Raw genomic sequence first — 13,648 nt, forward strand, 5'->3', positions numbered from 1 at the left:
CCTCGTGTAGCTTTGCGCGAAATTCAAAAACAAACAACACTCACTCCAGAAAAAATCAACATGAAAGGTTTCAGTACTTTTTATGGCTTATTAAAAAGTGGGCTACTTCAAGGGACTAAAACGAAATTATGACAAGAGAAACAGTATATGTTTAAAATAATGAAAGTGCAAAAAAATACACTTCAGATTTTGGAACGCAAGACTTTAATCATTACGTGTAAAATTACAATTTTGTCTTCTACTGTAGCGCTGTAAGTCATATCAACGGTGTAAATCAATAAATATATAGCGAGAAACTGAAAGCAGCGGAGTTTCGGAGGCGTATCTTTTACGGCGCTGACAGAAAGTAAAGCTGATACGGATTACGGTTGACTACTAGAAAGGAATGGTTGACAACCAACTTTGAATAAAACAGAAAGTTTTAAGACGCCACGTTCAAAAAACCTTTATATTGTAATCCGTAATGTCTCAGTGATATGTCTGTAGGCTTACGATGCTAAAAATTGAGTTTCAATACCCGTGGTGGGCAAAGCACAGATAGTCCATTATGTAATTTTGTGTTTAATTGCAACCAAACCAAATTTGTTTAAACGGACTGTATTTTTATTATAAGATAGAGCTTTTTAAGCATATTCGATGGCTTGATTCCTAAACTTTTACAATGAACACTTAATACCTTTACATATTTCGACCGTAAATATATATATATATATGCAACACAACTGCAGGTTTTCTATTTCTTACTTACCTCATTTCATGATTTGTTACTTTATCATATACATTGAAATTCTCTTTTTTTTTTCTTAAATTACAAAAACTTTCACAATAGATAACTTAAAATTTCAAAAATATGTACTTATTGTCATCAGGACCGAAAATGTTAAATTGTTTAACCATCTGGTTATGATTACACTAAGCAATTCAAAAATATATATAGTTTTTAAACATTCCAAGTTTTACTGCTAGATAGCATATAGCTATAATTAGATGTATTAGCAATTGTTTCAATTTTAATGAAGAAACCGCTTGTTTCAGTGAATAAAATTCTCATTGAAAACATGCACAAGTTTCTGTTTTGTCAACGCATTTTATTTCATACATCATAAAACCTTAAAATGTGTAACGATCTCTATTTTTAATGAACCTCAAACTTTTTTTTACAATCTTGTCCTATTACAAATGGTTTTTAAATAAAAACTCCACGATTTTCCCATTAATTTGTAGTCCAGTTGTGCGAAGCAAGACTTTTTTTTTTACTTCAAGACCAGTAAAGCAAGACTGATTTTTTTAAAAATATTACACAGACAAAAACAAAATTAATGCGTGTTTTTACGATTTTTAAGGAAAACAATGTTACTGTCTTGTCAAAAGACGACTTTCGCGCCGACTGTTACTAACGTCTTTCTTCACGGGGTTTAAAAGAAAAAGGCAAATTTCAAATGTATCATTAATTTATAGGAAGAATTCTGAAGACAAATACGAATCTATAAATAAAAAGAAAACAATCTTACCCAGGAATATATAAGTATTTTTATAATTATATTCTTAAACTGTGAGTTAGAATATTCCAGGATCGTGGTTTTATTTACTCGAATAAACAAGGTGTGTCAGTTTTATAGGACCGGTATCATTTTACAGTAGGCGTCTATGGTGACTTGTTGACGATAAATCCGAACAATAACTTGACAGCACACGATCCACTTGTTTTAAAATAATATATCAAAAACAAGTCCAACTTATGTACAAACATTCTTTACACAATAGCCTATAGGGTATCACAGTTTTATCTAACACTATAAATAATTTTCGTTTCTTGTCAAAAGTCCACACAGGCTAATTCAGTTACTAGCATGACAAATTATTTTTCTCCATCTCTCTTTCTCGCTATACAATCTGTGGGTTACCACAGTTGTATCCCTAACTTTAAATAATTGTCTCCTTTTCGTCAAAATCCACACAGGCGGGTTCAATTACTTTAGAACACCTTTTGACAAGACAAATTATTCTCCTTATCTCTATTAAACTGCGAAACTCACTTTAAAATATCGCCCGTTATGGCTAAGCTAACCATCACACAGTCTAACTTCATTTTCACTAACTTAACTTTTTCTGACTTGACTCATGGCCACTTGATCGCCTATATATATATATTGCCCAACTGAGGTCTCTAACTGTCGAGAAACTGCGAGACGATATAATGTAACAATAGTCATTTAAGGCAACAACAAAAAATTGTAGAAGGTTCGAGTAACGTGACGTCAAATCACAACAATTGAACTACACACACAACGTACAATTCTAATTGAATTACGTAACGAAACTTGTCATAACTATCGCCTTTAAAATAATTACTTTTAACACTTTTGTTATGAAAATTCAATAATCACTCTTAAACTAAACCGTCTTGTATATTCAACATGGTGCGTACCTTGAATGTTGAAGGTTGTATAAGAACTCACATACAGATGACTTGAAATTGTGTTTACTGACGTTTTAGTTAATTATATATATTGTACATTTCTACTTGTTTACGTCTCGTCAGAAATTTGTAAATTGTTCTTTTCTAGCTGTTTCTGTATCTGTCAGCGTATGGACACTCGTGTTTATTTCCCTCGAGCGGTATTTCGCTATCTGCCGGCCGTTAATGTCCCGACAATGGCAGACGATCTCTCACGCCTACAAAATGATTATATTCGTATGGGGAGGATCCTTGGTAACTATGTTTCCGATTGCTTTCCTGAGTCAGCTCATTCATACTAATACTCCAGGTAAGTAAAAACATTCGTTTTAATATAATAATAATTATCAAAAACAATTTCAGAAGCCACGTTTAAATGCGTTAATGTTTTTAATACGTCAGTGTTTGGAATAGACTGGATGGATTATGTTTTCTATTACGTAAACGTATTGTAGCACTGAGCAGCACACAACAAACAATTAGTAGCACTGAGCAGCACACAACAAACAAATTGATTTAAATAAAAAGAACAGCCTTACAATTTTTTTCAAAAAATAAGATAAATAACGCCCTCCAGTGGCACAACAATATGTCTTCGGACTTCCAACACTATAAACAGATAGCTCATTGTGTAGCTTTATGCTTAATTACAGACAAACAAAAAATAAGAGGCAGAAGTGAAACAGGTCTAACTCGGCAACAAGCGGAGAATCGAATGATAAACTAAACGTCACATTTTTTTATCGCTAATTTTACTATCGTGTTGATGAGAGAAAACACACACACACATACACATATTCGTATCATAAACCGTTTAATTGATGAAGAATAATAGAATAATCATTCAGTATCATTAATGCTGCATATTCTTCAAACGCCTCTATAACTGTAGTTTCACTGTGGTGAGTGTAAACATTTTTTTTTATTGTGAAATACTCAGGAGAAAATTGTTTACTGAATTTTGAACATTTAAATTGTATGAACACAAATGAATTAAAGCTAAATGGTTTTATAGCTACTCCTATAGGTCTACTTTATTAGATTAAATTCTTACATAATCAAGTCTTACACTAGTGGCGTAGCCTCAAGATTAGTATTCACAAACTGTGAACCCGAGGGTTAATAGTTTGCGAGCCGTTGCCGCAAAGACGCCACGAGTGCACAATAAGAGTAAGGGCTAAGTTCCGTTATTTGATCAGACAAGAGCAGTCCGAAAGTTGGCGGAGGATGCTGTAGTCTAGTCTATCATTTCAAAATTAGAGGTTTTCGCAAAAGTTCCACAAAAAATATAAACAAAACATATGTACTTTGTGTAGCACATAGGCATCAGCTAAATAATTCTTGCTAACTTGTTAAAAAACAAACAGACAAACAATTATATGAGGATGACGCAGTAGTATACGTCGAAACATGTAGTGTGTAGGAGATTGTTTTCCAATTTCATCGGGTTTTTTTACCACTTTTTATCCTGTACAGCAAGTTATTATATTTTAGTAATTTGGAGACTGGAAACAATCTCATTTTTTATAAAATTATGTATAAAATAATCGTTGTTTTTAAAAGTTTTGAGTTTTTAAGATTAAACAATTATATTTCCAATTATATTCAACTCTACTACTATTCAGATTGCACATCTTGCTTTAATAAAAGTTAAACCGAAGTTTATTTATTGTTTACTATTACAACCAAGTCTAGATTTAAACTTGTAATATTTTAATCTATTAGCTCATGTGTTTTCGTCAGTCATAATAAATATTCGTAGCGTTTTATTATTATTAGTTATTGTTTAATATGTCTTTCAAATGTAAATGTATTCTAACAACAGGGAAGTACAAATGCAGAGAAGTGTGGCCTACAACGGGAACAGAAAGAGGATTTAATTTTTTTCTAGACGTGCTTTTGTTGGTTGTTCCTGTCGTTGTCATGTCTGTGACTTATTTTTGTATTATTCGAGAATTACAGCCAGGAACCACTAGCGTGTTGTCTTTTGGTAAGAATTTGGTTTTTATAATTAGACATGATGATAGATCTAAGATACCTACTAACTTTTACAAGGTACTTGAAAGTTTAAATAAAATAAAATTTAAATAACGAGAAAAATTTCAGTAGCGCTTTGCCGATTGCTTATTTCAGCTTCTTTTGAAAAATAACAAGAGTATCCTTCACTTGTAGCCTAGTCTTATTTTCGGCATTACCGATTACTTTAAAACTGATTGGGGATAGCATAGTCTTATTTTCGGCATTACCGATTACTTTAAAACTGATTGGGGATGGAGTCACACCACATTTACTTACCGAACAATGCTTGAAATGTCCTTGAACCTACGATTAGTGTTTTTTAAAATGATTTCCCAGTCTTCTGACAGTTGAACCGACGTAAGCGAAGCGCTCCTACACGTTGGGCAACACAATTCATAAATGACGCGTAATTGTTGAGAAAATTGGATTTGATCTTTAAACTTGAACAATTCTGAAATTTCAATAGAAATCTAAACACACGCTGAAGGTGAACTTGGGGATAGACTCTGTTGATTATGATATTTTGTTACTTTTCCAGATTCGTGAGTGTGAGCCTGCATAAGGCAAATAAATTGTTACTGGACTAAAGTTGTTATAAATATTGTCATCCAGGACATTAGCTTTCTTCGAAATTAACAAGAACTTAATCTTTTGGTAGTTTAGAGAACTTGTTAGTATTACTAATTTCCTTGGTTACTTCGTTAATGTAGTCTTTTTTGATTCAAAATAACCGTGCATTTTCCTTTGTCTGGTTTGGTAAAGATAATGTTACTGTTGGATTTAAACGTGTCTAGGGCTATCTTTTCTTCTTGGCTCACTTTAAAACATTTGTACCCAAAATTATAGGAACGTTATCTCCCGAGCGGGTGACGCTGCTGATGTGTTCTAACATTATTGATGATTTCATTACTAAGTGATTAAACATCACAACGTTTGAATTTTCTTAACAAAAGTTAAAAAGAAATCAGATAATCATGATACCAAAATTTTCCTGGTACTAAAACTATTTCAAACCCCTAGAAAAACCACTTTTCGCTACTCCCCTTAGTATATAGCTACACAAGTTATGAATAACCTTGTCCGGGAAATCTAAAAACAATTCGCCTTTTATAGCATTTTTGAAGATTGCAGTTTCTTCGGGTGATTTAAACGGTATTTCTTGAACTTATTATTGTGAAAACACTCAATGAAACAATTAAAACGAACTAAATCCACTAGGCAGACAACACTAATTTGTGTTTTAAGTCTAGAAAATCTTTAAGTACTAGATTTTCTTCTCGTATTTAAGATGTAGTTTCAGAGTCCAAAAATGTGTGTTAAGTGAGTCGATATTCTTTGTCTTTCTTGAGAGTGACATTGGTAGTTTTGAAATTAAAAAAAAAAATTGGAATTAAGTCAAACATTTTGCATTTTCTAAGAAAAGAAAGATGGAGTTTGTATTCATATAATTTAACAAACATTTTCTCAAATTTACGAAACAATCTGAAAAACAAACAAAAACACAAGCCACATCTGTTTTTTATGACAGTAGGTATTGATTAATGTATAGAAAACTTGAATATAAATAATTAAGGCCTAATATTTTCATGTGCTTCAGAAATATAGTTGGCTGACGGATTGTCTTACTGAGTTCAAACCGCTTATTTACAATCGCTATGTTGATGACATATTTGTATATTCCAAAAGACTAATTAGTGAAATTGATAGAATATTTGTTTCTAGACATGCTAACATCAATTAAGCTCACCTGCGAACGCCAACACTGTTCTGTTCTACCCTTTCTTGACATATGCATGTTCAACAAACAAGCACATTTTAATGTCAGCTATTATCAGAAACCCACCTGTACCAGACTATACACCCACTTTAACAGTTTTGTTACACTTCATTCTAAAGAAAACCTTGTGAAATGTCTTATGTTCCTTGCACACCGAATCACCCGTTCATGTAAACTTTGACAGCAAGAGTTACTCAGATTCAAATGTGTTTTAAAACTTAACTCTTCCCCAGACAGCTATATGGGCTCTACCTTCAATAAACCGTTCAAAAACTACATCTATCCAGGTCACTGAACTATGAATTCCCAAATCTACAAGTAATGACCTCTCTGTCGTATACAGGCTCACATTCCCGAATCTTGAGAAAGAAACTAAACCCCATAATCAACAGAATATATTCATAAACTCACCTTTAATATGTGTTTAGACCTCAGAATTTAGGATTTTTTTCAAGATTTAAAGATCGAATCAATTTTCTCAATAGTAAAGCGTCATGTACGAATTATGCTGCCCAACGTGTGGGGTCGCTTACATTGGATAGACTGTTAGAAAACTAAGATATCATTTAAAAGAACAATAATTAATTCAAGGACAGTTCAAACATTGTTCGGCATGCACTAAGTTAATATGATGTGATCACATCCCCCAATATGTATAAAGCAATCGGTAAAGCCGAAAACGAAACTATCTGCAGGTAAAGGAAACTGTTCTAATTTTTCAAAAGAAGCCGAAATCAAACTACTAAACTTTCACACGGAATTTGGGTAGTTGAATTTAACTGACTTTTATTTTTTTTTCTTTACATGTATCTCTGGTTGCTCACATAGCTTTAACAACGAGAGCAAGTAATCTCCTTTCAGTAACGTGACAACCACTTTTAGAAGGATATCTAACTTTAAATGAGTATATATGTACAAGTAATAATATATTTAAAGAAAATCCATTACTTTCGAATTGCTCTTTCATGCGTAAATAGATCGCTGTAAAGGGCAGCGAAAAATAATCGCACACTATTAGTTTCTAGCAGTATGATGGGTATAAGATAAATCTCATCAAACATACCTTAGGTGTGAAGAAAAAAAGGCGCGGCCAAAATAGGATTGAGTGTGCGATTAAGGGAATGAAATCAAAATTGGTAGTCAAATTGGTAGCTACACTTACAGCATTGATAAAAATTTTACAGAAAATATTCATTCATTTGTAAGCTAGGCCGCGTATTTTGTTTTACCCACCATCATGCCACAATCCTGAAAAATTCTTCATCAAGCTACTTCAAATACAGAGTTTAATACACCAAGCGTGGATAAATCTTCATCAAGCTACTTTAGATACAAAGTTTATGTGGCGAAACTTGGATCGATATCATATAAGGTACTTTATGCTGAGTTTTCATATATTTCATGTTATTTCAGGTAAAATTAGACAGTGGCATATACATGTTGGAGGATATGAATTCTACTTTAATCATTATATACTACTTAAAGAGATATAATTCTCTTAGGAAATTGTTTATAGTTTTATTAATGGATAGAAGACTGCATTGGGTTAAAGTTCTTTATTTTTCTCTAAAGACAATTATCATCAGCTAAAGTGCAAATTTGGCTACAGAGCATATTTGAAAACGGGAACCTGAGAAATGATTTATTTCAACGATCTTATTATTTCACCAACAAATGAATCAAAATTCTGCCAAATTTTTAATTTATATTTTTGGATTGCTGTTGATATTAAATAACTATTAAATTACGAAACTGATTAGGCTAACAACTATCCCCAATTAAATGTTTGTGTGTATAAGTGTGAAATATATTCTCTTTAAGAATTGCTTCAGATTGCACATAGTTGTATTAGGTCATATCTTCTATCCGAAAGCTCAAATATTAGGCACTGTTTCAGTTATGGCAGCAAAAAAGTGAAATGAAACGGCATTTATTTGTTTATTAAACAAGTTCTTTCAAAACCTCACCCACGATTAATTGATTAAGATCTGTTTTATTTCACATTTTAAGTCTTACTTCTAAACGGTTTCAATGACTTGACAGAAAATCATTTTTGATTGGAAAAAGAAAGATAAAATACCTATCATAAATGTATATTAAAACTGAACCCCCCTCAAACTCCCCCCTCCCCAAAAAAAAGGAGAAAAAAACATTTTCACTTTCAAGTCATAATCCAGACAAATTTTGTTGTGTTTAAACAAGTGTAAGCCAGCGATAATGTTGGAAGAAAATACATATATGTACGGCACGCAAGTAGTTGCGTTGGGTATATAAACATCCCCTACATATTTCCTCCGTTTACATGTATTATATTTGATACTTAGGTGTACTATAACTGATATTTAATTCGCCAGTCTCCCGATACATTCATTAGCAAAATCCATTCCCACATTTCTTAAAATATTCTAGAAAAAGCTGATGAAGGAAACGCCTAAAAAGATATTTGCAGTGCTTTCCAACTACGCTACATTTGGTTGAGACCTACAAAAACTAATAACCCAAAAGTCCAGAATTCGAAAACCGAAGGTAGAACACAAAAAATACAACAGATGGACGTATAGGGAATCTGATTCAGTTAGCTAATTTCGGACTTTAATTTTAATACACAAAGTCTAGATAAACCTTCAACAAGATATCTTAGATACGAAGTTTAATATGCAAAGCCTAGATAAACCTTCTGCAAACTACCTCAGATCCGGAGTTTAATACATCAAGTCTAGATAAATCTTTAGTAAACTACTTCAAATACACAATTCAACACACTATACTTGAATAAACCTTCAGCAAGCTATCTCAGATACGAAGTTGGATACACTAAACCTGGATAAACCTTCAGCAAGCTACTTCAGATACAACGTTTGATACACCAAACCTGGATAAATCTCCATCAAGCTATTTCAGATACAAAGTTTAATACACCAAACCTGGATAAACCTTCATCAAGCTATTTCAGATACAAAGTTTAATACACGAAACGTGGACAAACTTTCATCAAGCTATTTCAGATACAAAGTTTAGTACACGAAACGTGGACAAACTTTCATCAAGCTATTTCAGATACAAAGTTTAATACACGAAACGTGGATAAACCTTCATCAAGCTATTTCAGATACAAAGTTTAGTACACGAAACGTGGACAAACTTTCATCAAGCTATTTCAGATACAAAGTTTAATACACGAAACGTGGACAAACTTTCATCAAGCTATTTCAGATACAAAGTTTAAGTGGTGAAACTTAGATCGATATCATATAAGGTACTTTATGTTGAGTTTTCATATATTTCATGTTGTTTTAGGTAGACTTAGACAGTAGCACAGGCTCGGGAGAAGTCGCTAATGGTTTATGTAAGTTAGCAACAATTATGGATTTATGTAAAAAAAAAAATTGCTCTAGGTGAGATAATGAAAGCATGCAAATTAAAGGCATTTTTTCTTTCTTCTCCTAAAGACAGTCTGCACAAAGAGAAGAAATAGACACATTTATAACATTAAAATTGATTACGTTTTTTTGCTAATCACATTTACTAGGCACAATGCATTTTTCAAACGATGATTTTAAAGGAATTGATATCTCAAAATTACTACTATTTTAGAGACAGTAACTAGTGAACAGTGCTCAATGTATCATATACTGGGTGACAAGTAGAATCCCACACATATTAAATTACTCACATGCCGTAGTTCGTTGCCATGAACCGAAATATTTCCGCAAGTGCACTGATTTGAATCTCCATGATTTGTAGCAACGCTGATGAGTGACTTGACATTTTATATTGATTCAAGCAAGGCAGGAATTTCATCCTGCAAAAGAGGGATCAGTACGTTCTCTTTATAATAGAGTTCGCTTTTCCCTTACTGTGCATTTTGGTAAGGCTAAATTTCCTAGTACACGAACCTGACGAAAAGCTATCTTTACATTCTCTCTACCATGTTAAATATTCGTAGTCAGGAGCAAATTAGTGTGTTTCTTGTCGCAATTGTTCAAGTACACCCTGACCTCGTTTAGTGTTTCAACAAACTTTCGATTCTCACAGGTAAAGTATTTTTTGTAGAGTTTTTCTCCAGTTCTCCAATTACTGATTTACCCTTCTTTTCACGGGGGTAGATTTTTATGAACTATCTTGTGCACAGTTCATTGGGATAAGTGTAACTTGATAGCATGAGGAAAAGGAATTCATGGATGATCAGTCTAAATCAGTTACTTTCTTGGTGCTTGTGAAAAAGGAATTCATGGACGACCAGTCTGCAAACCTTTACAATAGTTACGGCAGCCATGATGTAGCAGATGCTAAAATATTAGGTGAATTTATATCGTTCTATGGAAATGTCTACGACACTTATTTGTGGTCATAAAATCAGCGGTATTGGCATTGTATTAAAGAATTTTCGGAAATACTTCATTAAAACCAAATAAATAGGTAACAGAAATGCCCATACAACAACGCATTATCATATGCAAATCGTTCTCATAAAATGTGATTACTCATTTTGTATTCATTACCATGAAGCAGATATTGATTGTTCGATAAATGTTGTAATTTAGTAGATTAAGATTAATTTTCTGTTTCATTTTGTTATATTTTTCTTTGATCAACCCGTAAAGCTAAAGATTTAGTTGATACTTCAAAGATAAAATTGTCTTTGATACTAATGTTATTTAGAAAACTATTTTATGATTCACGTATTAAAATAAATTTCATCATAAGTCAAAAAAGGATTAAAATATGTTACAAAAACTAAAATGTAGCTATATCATCTAGAGTAAAAACATTATATTTTGAAAATAATGTAAAAAAAACAACTAAAAACTCATGACTAATAAAAAATTCATAAAGCAAACTTAATGATTATTCGTCTTGTGAGAAAATTGGTTCCGAAAATGAACTGAATAATGCTGACTAAATGAGTACTCCAGAAATGTGTAGCAAAAGAAGGAATTGATCCACTCTAATACCAGAAATAAAAGTATGCTGTTTTCCAAAATAAAAAAATCTCGGACAGGGCGTTTTGAGACGTCCATCGATAATGAACTGAAAAGCTTTATTGAAAGCCCCAAATGAGACTTAGATAAATAATAAGATTCTATGAGTTTTTTTTTTAACTACTCCTGTCTTTTATACGTTAATTGAGTATTCGAGAAACATTATTTCTGGTTCTGCTTGTCCCTCGTAAACACTCTGAACGTGCCTTTAGCCTAGAATTTTATAAGTTCTCCTTATAGCGCTACCGCAGCTATAGATCTTTAACAATAACAAAACTAAAAACTTCAAGACGGATGGCTATGGTGATTATCCGAAATCTTTTCTAGTTACCACGCCTCTGGTTATTCGAGATTTGTACGGGAGTTTTCGCACCTTATTTGTTCACGTACATTGATTTGAAATTTAACAAAAATACAACGGAGTTTTATAGGTCATATCATGAAAAAAGAAGAGACTGAAAACACCATTATGACAGGAAAATACCAGGAAAGGAAAATAAAAAAACAAACAAAGACAGACGCTGCTATCAACAATTGCCAAGGAACTAGGAATTACCACTATAGAAATGATAAGAGCAACGGGAGACAGGGATCAGTGGAGGACCATGCTCGATACCTCTCTAGATGGACATGGTACCTAAAGAGAGAGAGACACTGATTAGACTACAAAACTTACTAAACTTTTACAATCAGAATGACTACACATAGTTAACCTCCCACTCATAAAGTATGCAAACTACCATGCAAACAATTACTTATTAAGATTTAGTTCGCATAATTCACGCAGTTAAAACATAAACAGTATACACTAAAGACTGTAACAAAAACACCCTCCTAAAACTGTGATTTTGAGCGTGAAATTGATTAATTGCAGGTGAAGAGAAACAAAAGATTTTGAACATCTCAGGTTGTCTTTCAACATAAACATAAATTCTTGCCACGAATTGGGTTTGGTTTGGTTTAATGGTAAGGGTCATATTTGAACTAAATTTTATATAGTTTTAAGTAAAGAATTATGCAATCTACGAGACAACTGTTCCTCATGTTTTTCATCAAAAACATTATATTACTAGACTGCAAGTATTTTCCCCACATTCCTTTTATCCCCCGGTGGACAGCGGTAAGTCTACGGATTAACAACGATACAATCAGGGGCTCGATTCCACTCGGTGTATACAGCAGATAGCCCGATGTGGCTTTGCTATAAAAAACAACACACACACACACATCACTTGTAATTAGTCCATTGCGAATTTCAAATCAGAATCGCACATAAATAGCATTTCATATTTATTTGTATTTATGGCAAAGCTATTTGCTATCGTCTCTAATTTTAAATTACTGACCTCTCCCATCCACGATCAGAGATTGACCGTCACTCTTATAACGCGCTCATAGCTTAAAGTTAGATTGTAGTATCGCACGGATTTGAATCCGAAATCTAAAGCTTTACCAAAGAGCCATCTCCTACCCTAAATACTGTAACATCATTCAAGATTTGTTTTTGCTACTATTTACTACCCAAAATGCCTTTCGCTGAAAATCTGAGTATGTCAGCTGGGTTGGACAAGAGGTTATTAAAAACATACTGCAAACAAAATAACATTTTAAATAAACTTTTGACTTGAATAGAGTTGTTTAAACATTTGTTTAACAACAATTAAAAGCTCTGAATGGTCTATTCTTTCATTGGGGGTGTGTCACTGAGCCAGACGAGTTTCGGAGAATTCCACTCCTCATCAGTGACCCTGGACACTACCACCAATGAAATATCGCAACAACAACATATGCGTTGTTTCATTTCGATTCTGGGGGGACTGGCGGGCCGGTAGAGGGCTATGCCCTCTCGTCAGCCAAGCAACGAAAAAAGAAAAATGGTAAAAATGAATAATAGAAGTTTAAGCTGCAAGTTAGCACAGGAGGCGGAAAATGTTGAAAACGCGATATGTGCAGATGGAGGAGACAATCCAGAGAAATATGGGTGAACACTGATCAATCTATATCACATAATGAAGATAGTGCGGGAACGGGTATTGCGAATATTATGAATCACGATAGATAAATGGAGGAAGAGAGGACATCGGCATCTCGACGTGGTCGGGATTGTCATCTGGGAGGGACATAACATAGAGGCTCAGTAAGTGATCAGCTGGTGCCAAAATACTTCTCGAAGTGTGTACAGTGGTGGCGAGAACATCGGAGAAGATGATATTGTGGTCACAAAAACATTGATTTGCATAGCGATTGCTAAGCTGTCGAAGGTGTTACAGAATGTGAGGAAAGTTGATATGGTGATAAAGATCGGAAGTGGGACTAGGGAGTTTGACGCCAAAGGCCAGCTAGAGAGCATGGTACTCCAAAACCTGGAGACGAGAGGAGAAGATCAGAAAAGCAGATATCCAGCCTGTATGT

The 13,648-nt window shown here is 33.4% G+C and overlaps 1 protein-coding gene across 1 annotated transcript in view; it reads left to right on the top strand.

Moving 5' to 3' along the window:
- Window positions 1-13,648, top strand: part of LOC106465634 (cholecystokinin receptor type A-like) — a 57,194-nt gene that overhangs the window by 32,216 nt on the left and 11,330 nt on the right. The window contains exons 2-3 of the mRNA XM_013925869.1: window positions 2,568-2,768; window positions 4,284-4,448. Of these exons, the coding sequence (XP_013781323.1) occupies window positions 2,568-2,768; window positions 4,284-4,448 (366 nt within the window). The remainder of the gene's footprint in view (window positions 1-2,567; window positions 2,769-4,283; window positions 4,449-13,648) is intronic.

The sequence above is a fragment of the Limulus polyphemus genome, unplaced genomic scaffold, assembly GCF_000517525.1.
Source record: "Limulus polyphemus unplaced genomic scaffold, Limulus_polyphemus-2.1.2 Scaffold2006, whole genome shotgun sequence".
Lineage (NCBI taxonomy): Eukaryota > Metazoa > Arthropoda > Merostomata > Xiphosura > Limulidae > Limulus > Limulus polyphemus.